Source organism: Chiloscyllium plagiosum, unplaced genomic scaffold, assembly GCF_037043375.1.
Source record: "Chiloscyllium plagiosum isolate Xiang-an unplaced genomic scaffold, Cpla_swu_hap1 HiC_scaffold_23, whole genome shotgun sequence".
Classification (NCBI taxonomy): Eukaryota; Metazoa; Chordata; class Chondrichthyes; order Orectolobiformes; family Hemiscylliidae; genus Chiloscyllium; species Chiloscyllium plagiosum.
In genome coordinates this window covers 27057737-27079244 of record NW_028270161.1, presented here as the reverse complement: position 1 = coordinate 27079244, position 21508 = coordinate 27057737, and the positions used below count along the sequence as shown (strand labels likewise).

At 39.6% G+C, this 21508-nt stretch overlaps 1 protein-coding gene across 1 annotated transcript in view; it reads right to left on the bottom strand.

Annotated features, from left to right (window-relative positions):
* Positions 1-21508, bottom strand: part of reln (reelin) — a 391311-nt gene that overhangs the window by 246294 nt on the left and 123509 nt on the right. Inside the window, exon 5 of the mRNA XM_043713852.2 lies at positions 5205-5237. Coding sequence (XP_043569787.2) covers positions 5205-5237 — 33 coding nt within the window. The remainder of the gene's footprint in view (positions 1-5204; positions 5238-21508) is intronic.

Here is a 21508-nt window from a genome sequence, read left to right as displayed (position 1 = left end):
GCGGGGCTCAAGGGCGGAGGAGCGGGAAGTGGAAGAGATGCGGTGGAGGGCATCGTCGACCACGTCGGGGGGGAAATTGCGGTCCTTGAAGAAGGAGGCCATCTGGGTTGTACGTTTTTGGAACTGGTCCTCCTGGGAGCAGATGCGGCGGAGTCGAAGGAATTGGGAGAATGGGATGGCGTTTTTACAGGGGGCAGGGTGGGAGGAGGTGTAGTCCAGGTAGCTGTGGGAGTCGGTCGGTTTGTAGTAGATGTCCGTGTTGATTGTCAGCACCTTCCTGTTAATTATTTATATCCAGGCAATGTTTTTTTTTGAATATTTGTGATTTTATTGTTCATGAATGCAAATTGTGTTAGTGTTATTATCTGGAACCTTCCCAGTTCTAATATTGAGTGTTTCAGGGTACAACATTGCTAGATGTAGATTTAAACTTCCTTGACTTTGCAACAAAAATCTGCTTTGTTTCATTCTCAGAAAAGTATCCTCTCAATGTGACATGGTTTGGTGGGGGAAGTAGAAGCAATCTGTTCGAGTGTAGTTGCTAGTTCAGCGCCTCATCTGGTGAAGCATTTTTGAGCTGTGAGATCAGATAAATATCAAAGAATTGTTTTAAAAATGAATTTTCTTTTCATTTTGCTTACGTATATGATATCACTATTCTTGACTGGGAATGTTCTATGTCACATTCTGAGGTTACTATCAGGGACTTGTTCGAACGTAAAGAATGAATGTGCATGTGGGATTTTCTCAGGCATTTACAGAGGACGGCAACAGCAATAAGGGACCGAGCACAAACTCTTTGAATACTGCCATTAAAACTTAAACATCTTCATGTTGCCGTTGGAATGAAGCCTCACAGTATATTGTTAGCACATGAAAACTTAAGTTTTAAGTTGGAGGAGAGTGGATTTATTTTTAGTACTATGAAGGTCTCTCTTTTTTTAAAAGGTCAAAAGGTCATTTTGAATAGCGAGCTAAAGACAGAATTTCCAAGATATGATGTGATGTTAGGTATATAACAAGCAAGTCCATGGGGGATAATTGCTAAGGTATTTGCTGACTGGAGTTTTACAACCCAAAGAGATATAGGTTCATTTGGAGGGAAAATGTTCTTAGCAGCAGACGTGCGAGACATTTAGCAGTCTCCGGAACATTCAGGGTAGAAAGGAAAAAGTCCTGAGTTGCTTAGAAGAAAATTCCATAGGGAGAAGATTATGGAGTTGTCAGAGAGGAAGACATCCTACCAAGTTGCAGAAAACATTGGTTTAGGAAGCCCATGTAAGGTCTTAAGGAGAGACATTAATTAAAAAGAATAGCATTGATTGAATTCAAAGAACTTTGCCAAAAAGGAAACTAATTAAGGCCATGCCAACTGAACAAGAAGCTTCAGTGTTGGAGATAGAGATGAATGTTTACTGAGGTTTGGATATCTGCAAAGGGTCTGAATCTTTCTTTTGGATATTTGTAATGAGTTTCTTTTAAATAGCTCTTGTATAGTGTTAAAGAACTTATGTTTGTATTTATTTTGTTAACATTTTATAAATTATTTCCACCAAACCAGTTGGGGCTCCAGCTATGGTGCTCAGTACCGGTGGTGTGATTGGTGAAGGACAAAGCAGGTGACCTCCTTACAAGGTGGACGCACATTGTCCCACTGCAACCAGATACCACATATGATTGAGAGGGTGTCAGGTGACATGCTGGCAGCTATATTGTTCTCACGCACAGATCCAATTGTTCCTTGGACATTTAGAGTTAGTGCATCCAGAGCTTCAGACTTATAACCATACCACAGGCTCAAAGCACACATTCCAGCACAAATAATCTTCCCACTGAAAGACTGGGAAGATGAAGGAATAACTAAGGGGAAGATTGGGTATAGGAAATAGATAAATTCAATTTTATGCAAACAGTAAAGTACATTATAGAACTTTCCTTCCTCTTTAGTGTTTCATAGAAACACTGAATATCACTGCTTGGTAGATAAATGCAAAAGGATGCATTTAGAATCCTTGCTGATTTTTTTTTTCATTTTACTCTTTCATCAGTTTTGGTTTTAGAGCTGTGAACTGTGAGCTGAAGATGACCTTTGGAACTGTGGGCAGCTGCTTATGTTTAAAATAAAAGGAACAAATTGTTCCTGTTCCTTGTTGTTTGTTTGTGAGGCAGGCCTGAAGTTAATTGCAGGTTAAAAAAAGACTGAAAGAACTGTAGATGCTGTAAATCAGAAACAATAACAAGAGATTGCTGGAAAAAGCTCAGCAGGTCTGGCAGCATCTGTAAAGAAAAATCAGAGTTAACCTTTCAGGTCCAGTGGCCTTCCTTAGAACTCAGGGTTCCGAGGAAGGGTCACTGGACCCTAAGCGTTAACTCTGATTTCTCTTCACAGATGTTGCCAGACCTGCTGAGCTTTTCCGGTAATTTCTGTTTTGATTCTTAATTGCAAGTTAGTTCTTGTTCAAATGATTCTACAGGCTCTTCGACATGACAGGAAAACAGGATGTTTAACCTGATATCAGATGTTTAGCCATTAATGAGGTCAGTATCCGGGAACTGGTGCCAGTAAGTCTGGGAGAGAACATTATGGTCAAACAGAAAGAGGGGCCAGAGTGCTTAAACTGGACTTTGGACTGTGTTTCTGAGAGAAGTTTGGCTGTTGATGCTACAGCATGAAGATATGAAAGCTCCCTGCCTAACCTCTCATTGTCAGCTTTCAGAGGTTCGCATGTTTGATATAGGGATGTACTGAAGACTGGTCTATCTGATACATAGCCATTACAATGGCCTGGATGGATTGGGTCATATTGAACATGTTGTGATGAACTTGACATCAACAGGAAAAGCCGACTTTAAATCAGAAAGAGCTCAATTAGTACACCCACAGTGAAACAGAGGTATGGACAACATATTTCACTGACATACATGTGTAGGAGTGGCATTATCAAACATATTGACCATTGGTCAGGAGCCAATGTGCACGGTGCAGATATATCTTTAGACCTGATGATGTGGTTCTCTTTATACAGCAATTTGTAAGTAATTTCTATAAGTCCCATGATCCCAACCATCTTACATGCAACCTCAATTTTTGCAGCTATTTGTTATTTCCTATTGCAAGGGCAGCAAAGCAGAAATAATGATTGTACAAAATGACACTGATAGAATGGATCCTTACAAAATTGGGGCTTGTGTATCAGTCAGTCACATGTCAAAAAATATTATACGCTTTGAAGACAATGTCTTATATTGCTTCCAGAAAGGATCTCAAGGCTACAGGATTAAAAAAAAAATCAAAAAAGCTTCAACTTATATGCTATTGTATGGTCTGGTTAAATATTATACTAACTATACAACATTGAAGCAGTTTATAACATGTCAGGATGGAATCATATTTCTCTCCAAATTAAAATAGTACTTGGTGTACCTACTTCCATTTATAATGGATCCAGAGATTACTAAAACACAAAAGGAATTCTCCTCTCATGACACCCAGTCCATTCAATGTTATTAGTTAGGATTTAGTGCTCTGAGCATAAATTGCTGTGACATCCGTGTTAATTCCCAGGCCCCTCCAAGGAGAAAGACCACTGGATCCAGCAGCAATTTGGTATTAAAAGTTCTGACTGCCCAACATTTTGTTCAATCAGGAGCATCACCAATGAAGGAGGCTCACTGAAAAACTGCATGGCTTGCTATGCTTTTCTAGCACCACTCTAATCTAGCATCACCAATGAAAACCTAACCTGCCTGAGGCTGCCAGCCAATCAGATAGTGGCAGCCACTAGGACCCAGAGATGGTCATTGGATGCTCAATCTATGAAGTTTTGAGGAGCTGAAACAGTGAATAGGTGATTTCCTTTTGAAGGAGGTGGGGTGTAGTCAGTAACAATGGCAGGGCAATGGTTTTCAGAGACATGCCTCCTGCTCCTCATCCCTGCTGCTGACTGCACTCAGGTTGAGGCAAATGAAGCTCCTATGCACCTCAACTGTAATATGGTGAGGCCACAACTGGAGTATTGTGTGCAGTTATGATCACCACATTACAAGCCACAACTGGAGTATTATATGCAGCAGGATTGCCACATCATAAAGGATGTAATTGCTCTGGACAGAGTTCAGAAAGATTTACTAGAATATTGCCTGACTGGTAAGTTGTAGCTACAAAGAGTGATGCCGTTGTTTACCTTAGAACAGAGAAGGCAAATGGGTAACAAAATTATGAGGAGTAGGGATGGAGTAGACAGGAGGAACCTGTTTTCCTTGGCAAAGTGTTCAAAAACCAGGGGTTGTAGATTCAAGCTAAATTGCAGAAGGTTTAGAGGGGGCGTGAGCAAAATCTTTTTACACAGAGAGTGATGGGTAGCTGGAATTCACAGCCTGAGTTGGTGGTGGAGGCAGAGACCCTGAACTCTTTCAAAAAGTACCTGAATCTTCACCTTAAGTGCTGTAAGCTGCAGGGCTATGGGTCATGTGCAGAAAGATGGGACTAGAAGGGCATCTAGGTGCCTTTGGGTCTGCATGGTCTCATTTTCTGCTGCATCATTGCTATGGTTCTATAGTAACTCCACAGAGGCAGGTCACCTTAGTTTTCCTGTTTGGAAACTAATCACTTTTATGGTTTGCCATGAAGGCAGGTAATCAGGTTGGTACAAGTTGAGGGCACACATGAACTTTCATGCTGACAACCCAATTGCTGTGATAGCAAGACAGTGTGAGTATCTCTCCAGGGGCAATTTGCCCAATTATTTATCCTTCTTGTCATCTTCCTCACCACCTTGAGTGAGGGGAAAATTGTGCTCCTGGTATTAATAACACAATTTATTGAAAGGGTCTTTATCTGAGTGTAATCATCTGGCTGCAGTTTTCTGCACATTCTGTCAGATTGCTTGAGGTTCCAGCACAACGAAAAACATTTTGTGGAAATTTTGATACACTGGAAAAGATTTTTGTTGATTAGTCAGCAGTGATACAATGACATCCTATCAGATTATTACATATATTTTATGATCCTTTTGTTAAACATAAAACAAGTTAAATTGATAAACAGGACAACTTGGGCCAGCGTGAAACAAGTATATGCAGTGCAACAGTTGAATAAAATCATGACATATCTCTGAAAATATGTTGAGAACACATTCCGACAACAATAGACCACGGAAGATCTACAGACCACATTCATGCAGTGTTGAAATATCCTCACTTACCCAGCTTAGGCCGTAGGGGTGATTCAGTGGGAGCTGAGGAATGAAAGCAGAACAGATTATGTTATGTTAATTTTTAGACAAATGCTGTATTCTTCCAACATAATGATCTCATGTATAAATAATTTACCACAGAAGAATTTTCATCTACAATATCCCCTAGATAGAAATTCAGCATATGATGTGAATTCACGATGAAGCTCACTCTTTCTGAAGAATTTAATTATTTAATAATCCAAATTAACTTTAAGAGCACTTTATTAATTGTTAGAGAATAGCAGATAGTCTGCATGTTTGTTGAAGTGAATCACTGTTTGACTTAATTGCTGCATTAATAGTCATCTCGAAATTTTAAATTGAAAGCTGGTCAAAAACACAAGTACCTAACATTGTGCCCTTCACCCAACGTCAGGAATTTGCCAAAAGGCAAAATCATATTCTATTGACTCTATGGTAGTAGCATGTTAGTAAATTACACTAATGCAGCACATAACAGTCTGCCCTTACACAGGAGCATTTGAATGCATGTTTAGTAAATTAAAAACAGGAGTCTTTAATAAAATTAGACTTCAATTGTTTTGTCTATCCATAAGTGTATTAATCACTATTAGCACTTAATAAAACAGTTTCAAATACCCTAAATCATAATAAAGATAACAGTATCCAATATCAGTAGTAACTAACAAGTTCTCCTCTTGAAATTATGCATAATTCAAATTTGATGAGAGCTGGAATATTGTACACTATAAAGCAGAGGATATATTGCTACAGTTACAAGAAAAGTTACTGTAGCAATGGTTTTTAAAGTAGTCAACTGTTGTTACTGAGAACATCAGAAGTAGGAGGAGTCAGCAATTTATCTCTTCAAGCTTACTCTGCCGTTCAATAAGTCCAGGGATGACCTTCTACCTTAACTCCACATTCCTACACTGCCTCCATGTCAATGATTCTCTTTGTCGCAAAACGTCTATCAACTTTATCCTGAATATACTCAATGACTGAGCATATAAAGCTTCTAGGGTAGAGTTCCAAACATTCACAACCTTTTGGTTGAGGACATTTCTCATTTACACCCTAAATGATTCCTTATTTTGAAACTGTGAGCCCAAGGTTTGGACTCTCCAGGTAGAGGAAACAACCCGTCAGCATTGATCTCAGCATTAAGAATTTTATATGTTTCACTGTGATCATCTCTGATTCTCCTAAATCTTAACAAATACAAGTAAAAAATCCTTCCCCAGGTAATGTTTGAATCCAACGTGCAATCCGGTGAAAGGAATATTATGTTATGTTAATTTTTTTAATGTTAATCAATATTATGAAAGTTTGAAGTAAAATGAACTCCAGTGAGTTGCCTCAACTCAGATCTAAAGGCAAAACTATTCATAATTCAATTATAATTAACATTATATTCTCAAAATATAATATTGGTGCAGTAAGGTTCACATTGCAGAAAGAAAGACCTGAATTTATAAAGTGCTTTTCACTACCACTGAGCATCTCAAAACACTTTATAGCCAATGAAGTACTTTTGTTTTGAAGTATAATCACTGCTATAATGCAGAAAACACAGCAGCAAATTTGCATACACCACATTCCCACACAAACAGCTGCTAAAGTTCAGATAAACTATTTTTCTGTGATGCGGATTGAGGGGTGAGTATTGGTTAGGATGCAGTACTTCTAAGATAGTGTAGTACCGTAGGATTTTTTTTTACAAGCACCTGAATGGATATATGGGCTTCAGTTTAATGTGGAACCTCCAACGGTGCAACAGTACTTCTCTAATTGCACTGGAATGTCAGAAGGTCATAGAGGTCTACAGCACATAAAAAGGCCCTTTTGCTCATTAAGTCTATGCTGGTCAAAAGCAAGTACCGAATTACTCTAATCCCATTTTTTAACATGTAGCCCACAGCTTGGTATGCCCTGGCATCACAAGTAGACGTCTAAATACTTAAATAATGTGATGGTTTCTGCCACCATCACCCATACAGACGGTAAGTTCTAGGTCCCACCAACCTCTAGGTGCAAAAAATACTTCTTCACATCCCTTCTAAACCTTCTGCCTCTTACGTTAAATCTGTGCCCATGAGTACATGAAGCATTATTAGCTTTATTGATCCCTCCACCAAGGAGAAAAGTTCCTTCCTGTTCACCCTATTCATGCCCCACATAATGTTATATATCTCAATCATGTCCCCTCAGTCACATCTATTTCAAGGAAAAAAGAAGCCGGTCTATCCAATCTTTCTTCATAACTAAAACTTTCAGCCCAGACAACCTCTGAATAAATCTTCTCTGCACACCCTCCACGGCAATCACATCTCTCCTGTAATTTGATTGATCTTTCATGCTCAAGCTCCGGAATGGAAATTGAACCCAGAACATTGTGACTCAGAGACAAGTGTGCTACAATTGAGTCACAACTGACACATATGATCATATTTCAAAGCAGATGGCTCATGCCTTATCCACATTGGGCTGTTACAATGGATGGTAAAATATTCCATTCCTCATCACTGACATTTCTCATCTTGAGAATCACCAAGTAACCTGAAGATATATATTTTAGAAGAAAGATTTATTGAATTGAAAATAAATACAAATCAAAATGCAATCAGTCAACTGACAGCTACGCTACCCTACATTAAAAATTAACAGTTAGGTTATTGACAGCCTCTGGCAAATTGAGAATTGATTTTTCTTGGTATATTTTGAATCATTCCTGAAAGGAGTCATCCACTCACAAATTGACCTTTACAGCCACAACAGACAATGTTCAACCCAGAAGCAACATACACCTGGACACAGTTCAATGTCACCAGAGATGGACGGATGCCATCAGTATCTCTGACTCACATTTAGGACAGACGTGTAGTAGAATTTTGCATGAATCACTGCCAGTGCCTTCCATCTTTGAAAAAAGACATTTTGGAGAGAAGCTTTGCTCGCCTCACATAGACTCTTCTTTACTTGACTCCATAGGGAATGGGGCAGTTTTCTAAAACTTCCATTAATTTGCAGATGATGTAAAGATATTTATCTCGAAACCATACAGCATTCCTATTCAATTCATTTTATGGGCTAACACCTTGCATTTGTGCGTCATATAATATAAAAGCTTCTACATTCTGTGAACCCATTCAGGATAACTAGAAGTATGAACCGTGACAGGTGGAGACTTTTCCCTATTGTAGTGGTTTTTCCATAACCCCTCTCAAGTCCCAGGCAAAGGATCATTTCATTATCCAAGATGGGCATCTGTAACTGTGCAACAACAGAGCATTTGTCCTGCCTTGTCACTAGAAACATGGAAGGACAACCCATAGTTCGTTCTCAATCAAAATCACAAAAAGAGATGTGGTTGCTATTATATTGCTGTTTGTAGCAGCATACTGTTTGCCAACTGGCTGCCATATTTCCACTGTATGAACAGTATTCCTGCCATTCAACACTTCACAAACTGTGACGGTATTTCGTTGCTCACCGTTTTCAAAGTTATCAACCACGTACAACAAACATCAAATCCTTTAAGGTAATGAACATAGCAGTGTGATAGCTTCAGAGAACCACAGAATCTCTACAGCACGGAAGCAGGCCATTCAGCCCATCGAGTCCAAACTGACCCTCTGAGAGCATCCCACCCCCTGATCTGTCCATGTAACTCCACATTTCCCATGGCTAATCCACCTAGCTTGTACATCCCTGGACACTATGGACAATTTTCCTTAGCCAATCCATCTAACCTGCACATCTTTAGATGGTGGGAGGAAACCAGAACACCCAGAGGAAACCCAAGCAGACACATGGACAATGTGCAAACTCCTCACAGGGTGGAAACAGAAACCAAGACAATGTGCTACAAGAGCCCTTTGTACTCAGTCTTAACTTTTATTTAATCAATTTTTCTCATCAAACTGTTCAGAGCTGTTTTTATATAATTCTGGAGCTGATGTGATTTGAATCCGGCTTCCGCCTCTGAGGATAGGGACATTGCCACAGTGTTACAAGAGAGCCCTGAATATAAATATTAAAAAAATTTAATCTGTTTTTCTAATTAACCAGTTCAGAGATGTTATTCTGGAGCAGGTGGGATTTAAACCTGGGACTCTTGGTCAGTGATAGGGACACTCCCATTGCATCACTATACTCAGTCTTATCACTCCTTCCACATACCAGTTCCACCGATTCCCTCTTTATTTTTGTTAATTAATTACCCAGTTAACCCCAGTCACCTGCTTAATTACTTGTTAAATGAATCAGAGCAATGTAATAAATATTCAGACATTAAAATTTCAAACAAATTCAAGATGTGTTCTCTTAGGATCCCATTAAATGTTCCAAATGAAATGTTTGAGGGACTTCATGAATTTTAAAGACATGTTAAAATTATCTTTTATCACTACAAAAGATTCACTTTGCGTAAGTCTCAAAATGTGCGGCAACTTGAAATATTCTTCACGATTGAGTTCATTTTACTGTGTGTACCACTTACATCATTCACATTTATCGCAATCAGTCCCTGGTTTTGGATAAATGGTGCTTGCCAATTACAATTTCCAGTGAGATCAATTAAAATTACATGGCTTAGACCACAAGTGCTGCTACTGGTTGTATCACAAAAGTGTGGTGCAATATTGGCTAAATAATGGGTTTCTGTGTATGTATCTAGGGTTTAAAGGAGTATTGTTTAAGTCACATGAGGCAGAATCTTCTAATGGTCTGAGTGACATGGGCTGTGGCAAGATTTATGGTGAATTCAGATGAGAAGCTAATCTCGACATCAGAGGTATCCTGTTCCAGCTTTTAAGCTTTTCACAAGTGGCCTGGTGAGTTTCCCTCTAGGCAGCAGCGAGTTAATTACATGGAAACCAGGCAGGTGCCTGGCGAGCTCAGCTCACCACTTTCTCTGATTGATCTCCATGTTGGATACCAACATTTTAGGGGATGCTCCATAGACATTGGTCACATGCATCTGATGCCTGTGGACATTGACATCCAATTTGTGTCAACCTCTAAGGACTCTCATAGCACATCTTTGAATCACTTATAAGATATTTCTGAACTTGCTTTCTGCATTGACAACTATCATTGTAATGCTACTCAAAGGACACTGTATTCAGGGACATGCATCCAGCTCATGGACTAGATCAGGTGAATGGTCTGGTATTGTGGCCTCCACTGGGCCAAAGAAATTCTGCCTCATCCAGCAAGATCTCCAGCTCCTTGCCAACCAAGCAGAGCACCATTTTCTCCACACTGCCATATATGGGCAAATGAAACCAAGCAGGGCAGCTCAAGCATGACATTCCTTACCAGGTGTACAATAGGCTTTTAGAGATGACGTGGGCACAAGGGGTGCTGTTGGATTCTGGTATATCTGCTAAATAGTGAGTTGCTCTGGGAATGGTGTGAAGTAAGATGAAGCCAGAATTGGACATGAGGAAAACCACAGGAATGGGCTATATAGTTAATGAGGCAGGTCTGGTAAGATCGGTCAAGAAAACCTGCTGGGCCTTGTGCTGGAAATTCCTTTAAAAAACCTGGCACACCTCGGACTTAGTGGAAAGGAAAGTAAAATTCACCTTATTGTAACAGATTAGTAATGCTTTATTTTTCTGTGCCAGTTGTTAAAGAACTGTGTGTTTCCATTAAGCAGAGTTATTTTCTTTTAATAGTTAAATCTGACAAGAGTTGTTTTTGTCCTGAATAGCAGCTTGTCAAGCAAAGTGACTATCTTGTTGGAAATTAAACCTTTGTAATGACTTGTAGAAGTGTAGGACTTAACTAATGGCCTGCTCTTCTCAATTATGTTGTGACAAAAGCAACTGCCCTGAAAGGCCCATTGATTGAATGCTAATGTCTGAATTCCATGGACATCCTTGACCCAGGTGTTCACTGGGTAGAATCCCTGGGCAACATTTAAGGGACATTATAATATCCCCTTGGCATTTACATTTTACCTTATTCAACTTCCCATTTATAGAAGGGATAATCAGAGAAGTGACAAACTCAAATTCGGCAGGGACCTGATATTGTGGTTTTCTGCTGCTGTTTCTTTCTCTAGAGCTTCACAAAATGCTGAACCTGAGTTATTTAGCAAAGGAAAAGTAATCATCTCTGCATTGCACTGGTGTCATGTATATGCAGGGTATATTGTTCTCCTAAAATTTCTTGCAAAGCAATACAGGTTGAAAAATCCAATAGTAAAATCCATGGTCAGCTAGGATATGTGAATTATGCTGTCTTCATGCTTTGCTTTTTTCAATTGTGTTATTAATTTTACCCATTGCTTTCTTCCCTTATAACTTCAAATACATGATAACAACAGGGGTTTAAGGGCTTTTAGATAAACTGGCTTCAGCTGTGGTTTGAATTGCTTAGCGATGCTCAGGCAAGTCTGCAGAAAATTCCAATGTAATTGACAACTGATCCATAAAACATTAGGTGAGAGGAAGTGCCATTGGTCCCTACAGGGACTCTACCACCAATCAATCCTGTCGGAAAAACCGGTCTCTTGTAACAAACCCTTTGAGATATAAAACATGCCTTTGTGCCGGCAAAAGAAATCCAGGGAGATGATTTGTAATTTTCCTTAAGTTCATTCGAGAAAGCTTTCTCCACCAGTAAGTTTTATAACAACAGGATGTTCAGTAACAGTCAAAAGCTGTATAACAATTAAATATAAAAATCTGTAGAGACTACATTTGCCAAGAAAACATTAACATGGGGAACCAATGATTAATCTTTTATTAGATGGATTTAATAATCATGTTTAGAGAATCTATAGCTCTGTTAAATAATTAACTTTGAAATTAACTATTATGTTCGGGAAAAAAATGAAACATTTATGTCTGGAAAAAAAATTACACCTAAGCCTGAATACATGTATTAAAATGCTAAAATGTGAGAGACAGCCTTGATATAAAAGTTTAATGTTTCAGGAATATACATAACAAATCCGTTTTTGTACTCAACAGACCTTCAGAAACCTGCCCTGGGTTATCAGTCTGAATGAATTGTAATTCTGATTTATTCAACTGCTTGCAAATAATTTAGAAAGTTATTAAGAATCAATGGGTTTATTTTTAATGAGCTATGGACTGAGGCACTCATATCCTCAGGTATGCTTTGTTCTGCATATTTCATTTTCACAGGCAGTTAAAGAAAATTATACCCTACCATTAATTATAATTCTGCTTTCAAATGCTATAAATCTAAGGAACATTCTTTGCCTTACACATGCTACAGATTAAAGCATACAAGAGAAAAGGTATTTTCTATACACTAGACAATGCTGACTTTTTTCTAGACAACTGTTAAGTATTTAAAATCTGCAACAGTTTAATTTATGAGCCAACAGGCATTTATGACAATGGGCCTCTGCAGTAGTTGTGTTCTTACACCCCACTATCGCTCTTCATAACACTCTAGAAACTAAAAATGCAAACATTACCAGGAGCCAGTAGATGTAATATATTTGGATTTCCAAAAGGCATTCAATACAGTATCACACATGAGGCTTATTATTCAATACAGTGCCACACAGGAGGCTGCTGAGCAAGGTGAGGGCCCATGGTGTTCGAGGTGAGCTACTGGTATGGATTGAGGATTGGCTGTCTGACAGAAGGCAGAGAGTTGGGATAATAGGTTCTTTTTCGGAATGGCAGCCGGTGACAAGCAGTGTCCCGCAGGGTTCAGTGTTGGGGCCGCAGCTGTTCGCATTATATATTAATGATCTGGATGAAGGGACTGGGGGCATTCTAGCGTAGTTTGCCGATGATACAAAGTTAGGTGGACATGCAGGTAGTACTGAGGAAGTGGGGAGGCTTCAGAAGGATCTAGACAGTTTGGAGGAGTGGTCCAGGAAATGGCTGATGGAATTCAATGTGAGCAAATGCGAGGTCTTGCACTTTGGAAAAAAGAATAGAAGCATGGATTACTTTCAAAACGGTGAGAAAATTCGTAAAGCCAAAGTACAGAGGGATCTGGGAGTGCTAGTTGAGGATTCTTTAAAGGTAAACATGCAGGTTGAAATGCAGATTAAGAAAGTGAATGCAATGTTGTCAATTATCTCAAGAGGGTTGGAATATAAAAGCACTGTTGTGCTACTGAGACTTTATAAAGCTCTGGTTAGACCCCATTTGGAGTACTGTGTCCAGTTTTGGTCCCCACACCTCAGGAGGGACATACTGGCACTGGAGCGTGTCCAGCGGAGATTCACACGATGATCCCTGGAATGCTTGGTCTAACATATGAAGAACGGCTGAGGATCCTGGGATTGTATTCATTGGAGTTTAGAAGATTAAGGGGAGATCTAATAGAAACTTACAAGATAATACATGGCTTGGAGAGGGTGGACGCTAGGAAATTGTTTCCGTTAGGCGAGGAGACTAGGACCCGTGTACACAGCCTTAAAATTAGAGGGGGTAAATTCAGAACAGAAATGCGGAGACATTTCTTCAGCCAGAGAGTGGTGGGCCTGTGGAATTCATTGCCACAGAGTGCAGTGGAGGCTGGGACGCTAAATGTCTTCAAGGCAGAAATTGATAAATTCTTGATGTCACAAGGAATTAAGGGCTACAGGGAGAATGCGGGTAAGTGGAGTTGAAATGCCCATCAGCCATGATTGAATGGCGGAGTGGACTCGATGGGACGAATGGCCTTACTTCCGCTCCTATGTCTTATGGTCTTATTAATAAGCTACGAGTCCACAGTGTTGGGTAATATATTAGCTTGGATAGAAGTTTGGCTAACTAAAATAAGACAGGGTTGGGATAGATTCCTGGATCATTGAGACCTCTATAAGCAGGACAGTCTGCACCTGAAACAGAGTGGGACTAATATCCTAGTGTTGTTGGAAGAAGTTTAAACTAGCTCAGCAGGGGAAGAGGACATAGTGCATTAGTTTAGTAGCAACACAGCATTACCTAGAAAAGGAACCAATGCAGAGTGAATTCAGCCATGTTGTGTCTCAAGAGAATAAGGCAAGGCTGGATGGTCTTTATTTAATTCTAGGCATATAAACAGTAAGACAGATGAGTTAAGGGCATGGACTGATATGTGGAACTGTAATGTTATTGCCATCACAGAGACATAGTTGTGGGTGGAACAAGACAAACAACTCAATCATCCAGGATATAGGATCTTTGTGCAGGATGGTGGAGGGAGCAGAAGTGGTGGTGGTGTCATATTATCAATTAAGGAGTCAGTTGCTGAGTAAGGAGGTATGACATCTTGGAAGGGTTGTCAAATAAAGCTTTGTGGGCAAAGTTTAAGAATAAAAAGGAGGCAGTCACACTAATAGGGTGTATTATAGGCCCCCAAACAGCAGGTAACACAGGAGCAGATATGTAGTCAATTCACCAAGGCGTTTAAAAATAATAACAGGATAATTATATTAGAGGATTTCAACTACTCCAGTGTTAGTTTGGATAATCATAGTAGAAAGAGTTTCGAGGGAGTAGACTTCTTGAAACATACGCAGGAGAATTTCTTATATGAACATGTAGATGATCCTCAAAGGGATGGTACAGTGCTGGACCTAATTCTAGGAAATGAAGATGGATAGATGTTTGCGGTGACAGTAGAGGAGCATTTTCATGACAGCAACAACAACATTGTGTGTTTTTTTCTGGAAAAGGAGAAAACTAGTTTGCAAATAAAAGGTTTTGGATTGGAGTAAGGCAGATTTTATAAAAATAAGGCAGGATCTGACCAAAATAGATTGGGAAGTTACTTGAGGGTAAATCAACAACAGAACAATGAGTGGTGTTCAAAAAGGTACTGCGGAGATTTCAGTTCAACATGTTTCCTTTAGACTGAAAAGTAAAGTGACAGCCCAGAGAAGCCTGGATGTCTATGAATATTCAGAACTGGAAAAAGAGGAAAAGAGAGACATATAACAGGTACAAAAGGAGCAAAGCAACAGAGCCCCAAATATAGGAAGTTGTGGTTGTAGCAGTGGGTTTGGTTGGAATAGTATACTTGGGCAGAATTGGAAAATTAGGAATTCTAGCTCCTGTGTCTACTTTTGGGAGAACTCACAACTTCACTCTTGTTACAATGCTTTCACTTTATATTGAAGTGCTTTTCTACCTGTGTGCATATGATCACTTCTGGTGTGTCTCAAGCAACATTCCATATCCCTTCCATATATTATCCATGTGCTGTTCCATGGCAACATCTTCTGCAATCAGATTCCACTTACACGCTGATAACATTTAACTTCTAACTCTCTGCCACCAGAATTGTTTCTGTATTATTCGCTTGTCTTTGCAGCTCTCTTGAGTGAGACCAAATTTCCTATACTTTTATGACAACCACATCAAAGCTGTCTTCAGATTGGCTGGATAGTTGGAAGTGAGGAGGAAAATCTTAGGTTATAGGAGGATATAAATGGATTGGTCAGATGGATAGGTCAGTGGCAGATAGAATTTAACTCCGATAAATATGAGTTGGTGCATTGCAAGAGAAGCAACAAGACAAAGTAGTACTCAATGACTGGCAGGACACTAGGAAGCTCAGAGAGATCTTGGGGAGCTTATCCTGAGATTTGTCAAAGTGGCTGGGTAGGTTAATAAGGTAGTTAAGAAGATTCTTATAAGAACAGAGAGATTATGTTGGAGCTGTACAGAACTTTGGTCAGGCTGAATGTTACTTGAGATGGAGCATTTCAAGTGAAGAGAGGCTGAATAAGCTCAGGTTGTTTATTTTGGAGCAGAGAATGTAAGATTATAAAGGTCATGGAAAGGGTCCAATAGAAAGCCTAGCTCCCCCTAATCAAAGAGTCAAGAACAAGTCGGCACACTTCTAAAGTGAAAGGGAGGAGGTTTCGGGGGAATTTGAGGATCTTATTTTCACCCAGATAGTGGTGGAGGTCTGGTGTGCATGCCTGGTAGGATAGTTGAGGTGGGTAACCTTACAACATTTAAAAAGTACTTGGATGAGCACTTGATGTGTCATAACCTTCAGGGTATGGACTTAATATGGTAAAGTGGGATTAGTGTAGATAGTAGTGTTTCTAATAATGGTACAGACTCAATAGACTGAAGGGCCTCTTCTGGATTGTATGATTCTATAATTCTAAGGGGGCATATTTAGGATGGAAACCTGTAACTATGGAGTGCCACGGGTATCAGTGCTGGGATCATAATTATTTGCAATGTATGTTATTGACTTGGACAAGAGAAGTAAATGTACTATAGCCAAGTTTGAGGACGATGCAAAACATAGACGGGAAGACATTTGGTGAAGATAACACAGTCTACACAGGAATATAGATAGGTTAAATGAGAGGGTAAAAGCTTGGCAAATGGAATATGATTTTGGAAAATATGAGGTTATGTATTTTGACGGCAAGAATAGAGGAGCTGAATATTAGTTAAATTGCATAAGACTGCAGAAAGCTGCAGCACAGAGAACTTTGATGGCCTTCATGCATGAATCATAAAATGCTAGCATTCAAGTTCACCTGATAATAGGGAATGCTAGCCCTTATTCCAAAGAGAATAGAGTATATAAACATTTGGAAGTCTGTATAAAACTACAGGAGGCACTAGTTGGACAATATCTAAAATACCGTGAAGTTTTGTCCCCTTGTGTAAGGAAAGATATACTGGGATTGGAAGCAGTCCAGAGAATGTTCACTAAGTTGACCTTGGACATGGATGATTTTCTTATGAGGAGATATTGAGTAGGTTGAGCCTGCATTGATTGGAATTTAGAAGAATGAGAAGTGACCTTATTGAAACATATAGGATTCTTGTGCAGCTTGACAGAGTAGATGCTGAGAAGGTGTTTCCCTTTGTGGGAGAGGCTAAGACCAGACAGCACAATCTCAGAGGCAAAAGTGAGGACTGCAGATGCTGGAGATCAGAGTCGAGAGTCTGGTGCTGGAAAAATACAGCAGGTCAGGCAGCATCCGAGGAGCAAGAGCATAGACGTTTCAGGCATAAGCCCTTCATTTGGAAAATGGATTTTCCTGATGAAGGGCTTATGCCCGAAACATCAATTCTCCTGCGCCTCAGATGCTGCCTGACCTGCTGTGCTTTTCCAGCACCACACTCTCAGCCTTGAGGATTATCAAATCAACCACGGTTTCATTGAATGATTGGCAGAACAGAACCAATGGGACAAATGGCCTACTTCTGCTCCTATAATTTACAGTTTATTATTGCATTTTTTTAATTGGATAAATCCTGAACCACTCTTTCATTTTTCCTTTAATTTTGGCATATATTTTCCTTCAAATCTCCACCTGTGAACTAACTGAGGGTATACTTACATCTATTAACATCATGGTCAATTAATAACATTCTGTCATAATTACATGGCTAATAAGGTTAAAGTGGATAGATTTATCAATTCTACATATTTGGTAACACATATTGAAAACTGCAATGTTACCACCTACCATCTGTCAAATTAAGAGTAAACGTTACAGAAATCATTGCCTTCTCCTTTGACAGTCAGATGTTCAAGGAAATTCTAGTTTCCTGCTTTTTGTTAAAAGATCTCAGTTCATATATGAGGGCCAGTAGTTGAAACTCAACCAAAAGATGCAGTTTAAACTTCAAGTGGCTTATTACTGCAGGATGAGTGAGATTGTCTGTTGCATCAGCAAGCATTCCACATCATCTCAATTTAAGAAAGATTCTTTATTCTTTACCTTGCCACTTCCTTAACTGTGAGGAGAATGATTATTCCAACCCACCAACAATTTGACACTCTTTTCTTCGAAGTACAAACATCATGCCAGAGGCAAACAGTATCAGTCAGCTTGAAAATTGACTGCTGGTTTTCAATGAACAAATGTTAAAATTTGAATTTTAAGTGGTCTTGCACAAGGTTGAAAGAACTTAGCAATTATGTCTTCATTTGTCTCAAATTAGTTTAGCAGTTTGCAACATTCCTTCTCAAAAATTTGGTGTAATGTTACATTGTCTCAATGAGGAGACCAAATATAGAGACAATATTTTATTACAGCAATTGTTACTGGTGTAGGTGGTTCTTTAGCAAGATCTTTCAATCTTTAATGTCATGTAACAAACAACAGCAGGTAAAATCAAAGCCATTTGGGTCTGCATGTAATTACACACTAGGGTTGCTGATGTCACTAAGCTTGTTTCCATGCAATCATACTAAAAGATAATGTGCAGTTTGCACATTCTCCCTGTGTCTGCGTGGGTTTCTCCTGGGTGCTCCAGTTTCCTCCCACATGCTAAAGATGTGCAGGTCAGGTGAACTGGCCATCTTGAATTGCCCATAGTGTTAGGTGCATTAGTCAGAGGGAAGTGGGTTTGGGTGGGTTACTCTTCGGAGGGTCAGTGTAGACTTGTTGGGCCGAAGGGCCTGTTTCCACATTGTAGGGAATCTAATCATCTAATCATAACCAGACAGTTTTCTGGCAAGGTGGAGAGAGAGCACGTCAAGAGACAGATTTAAGGGAGTATAGATGGGGTGTGGGTTAGAGAGTGAGGGCCTTTGGGAGGGAGAAACTCAAAGAGGGGGATACTCAGAGTGTTCTTTGGTGATTGAAGTAGCACATCTTGTAGATGGTACACACTCTTGCCATTGTGGTCAGTGGTAGAGGAAATTGATGTTGAAGGTTTTAGATAGGTTGTCAATGAAGGGCACAGCTTCATCCTGGATGGTGTTGTTTGAGCTGTACTCATCCAGGCAAGTGAACAGTAGCCCATCACAATCTTGACTTATACCTGGTGGTTAGTCTGTGCGGAGTCAGGAGTTGAATTCCTCATCACAGAATTCCATAATGACCTGCTCTTATAACTACTGTATTTATATGATTAGTCCAGTTCAGTTTCTGGTCAGTGATAACCTCCAGGATGTTGAACATGGGAAATTCAGTGATCATAATGCATCTGAACATCAAGTTATCAGCCTGAGCCAGGTTCTGCCTGCATCTGGTATTGCTTCAGTATCTGAGGAAGTGCGAATGGCGCTAAACATTGATAATTACTCAATGTTCATCTCCACCTCTGATCTTGGTGGGAGATGGTTAGCGACGAAGCAGATGGAGATGGTTGGGCACAGAACACTATTCTCCTGGATGTCCTGGAGCTGAGATGACTGACCTCTTAACAATCACAATCATTTTCTTATGTACCAGGTGTGACTCCAACCAATGTAGAGCTTTCTCCTGATTACTATTGACTCTAGCTTGACTGGCTCTCCTTCATGTCACACTGAGTCAAATGATGCCCTCCTATCAGGAGAAATCACTATCACTTCCCTTTTCAAGTTCAACTACTTTGCTAATTTTTGAACTAAAGCTGTAATGCAGCCTGGCAGAACCCAAACTGAGAGTCAGTGAGCAGGCTATTGCTGAGTATGTGCCACTTGACAGTACCTTGGATTAAAATTTCAATTACTGAGCCAAAAAGTCTCAGATTGTGGTTAAATGCAGCCTTTGCTATTGGTGGCCCCCCATCTCAAGAATGCTCAGTCTCGAGTTGTTGAATGTTTGAAACTGATCCCATACAGTGGTATGGACACACAATATGTTGGAGTGTATCCTAGTATTTTATCTCCATGAGGATTGTGCAGCTCATGCTGATACTTTCATGGACAGCTGCATCCATTACAAGTAAATTGGTCATGTTCCAGTCATGTACGTTTTTCCTCTACATGCTTGCATTACTATCTGCTGCTGACCCAGTCTACATCCTTTAGGTCTTGGCAAAATAGGTCATAGTAGGCTACCAGGCTACTCTTGGTGATGGACACAGATATTCCCACATTTTGTTTCCTTGTTACCCTCAATGCATTTAATATGATGTTTGACAAGAAGAAAAGATTTGTTATCAGAAGGAGGATGCTCTAGGTGGTACTCAGTAGGAAGTTTCCTTGTCCACGTCTGACCTGACATCATGAAACTTTGTGGGGTCTTGATTCAACATTAAGGACTGCAAAGGCAACTCCTCCCTTCCTGCCTCCTTCAGTGGCAGGTATCTGAATCGTTATAATGTATGATGCCATGAGTATGCCTAATTCAAGGTACTGCTTGACTAGTTTGTGCATCAGCTCTTCTTATATTGGCACAAAACCCCACGTTAGTAAGGAGCATCATACAGGGTTAACAGGGCTGAATTTGCTGCTGTCATTTCCATTGCCCTGATCAATGTGGGTGGTCTGCCTGGTTTCATTGCTTTTATTAGATTTTGAAGCACTTAGATATAACTGAATGATTTTCTAGGGCTTCACTAGGCCTCTTTTTAGAGGGCTAGGTAAAATTGGCAGGTTTTGCTCCCCTAAAAGAAAGGCATTAGTGAACCAGGGATGGGTTTTTATGTCAATCATAATGTTTTCATGGTCACCAGTAGACTAGCATTTAAGTTTAGATTTATTACTGAATTCCAATTTCACAATTTGCCATGGTGGGATTCAAACCCATGTCCCTAGAATAGTAACACAAAAACAAAAATTGTTGGAGAAACTCAGCAGGTCCAGCAACATCTTGGAGAGAAAGCAGAGTTAATGTTTTGGATCCAATGATCCTTCTTCAGAACCATTCAGCAAAAAGGGTCACTGGACCCAAAACATGAACTCTGCTTTCTTTCCACAGATGCTGCCAGACCTGTTGAGTTTCTTCAGCAATTTCTGCTTTTGTTTCAGATTTCCAGTACATGCTGTTCTTTGTTTTGTTTTCCTGAAAATATTAGCCTGGACCTCTATATTACTGGTTCAATATAACTATTCCTCTGCTTTCCTTTATTGGGAGAAGGGTAAATGGTTATTGAGAAAGAAGGTCATGGTGGATGAAAATGAAAGGAACATGTTTAAAGAAAGTTAGATAGCTTTTTTTCTGTTTATATAACAAGAAGGACAGAAATGGGGATTGAATATTTTAAAATAGAATGAAGCCTGAACAGTTCACAAATACATTCTGAATGTAATATCAGTGGATAACACTTGTTTGGCACCTTTTAAGTCACATACTTGTTAATACCATAGCTTTATTCAGTATGAATCTGGTTAATGCTTACAGAGCTAACGGTGGTAAGGCTGACCACAAGTTTGTTCTGTTTTGCAGAAAAATTACGATAAGATCACTAAATGTTTAACAATTGTGAGATATTTTCCTAAGTGCCTAACCCAGAAATAATTTGCATAGAGTTTTAGGTAATTCCACTTCTGACGTGGTACTTTTAGGTAAAATATTGGAAAGGAGCGCAAGTCAGTATTGAAAACCTGGCACAAATGAGCCCTGCTGGCTTGTAAAAGGGAGTTCTGATGATGTACTTAAATTTCAACCAAATACAAAATAACAATTTGCAGCTGAG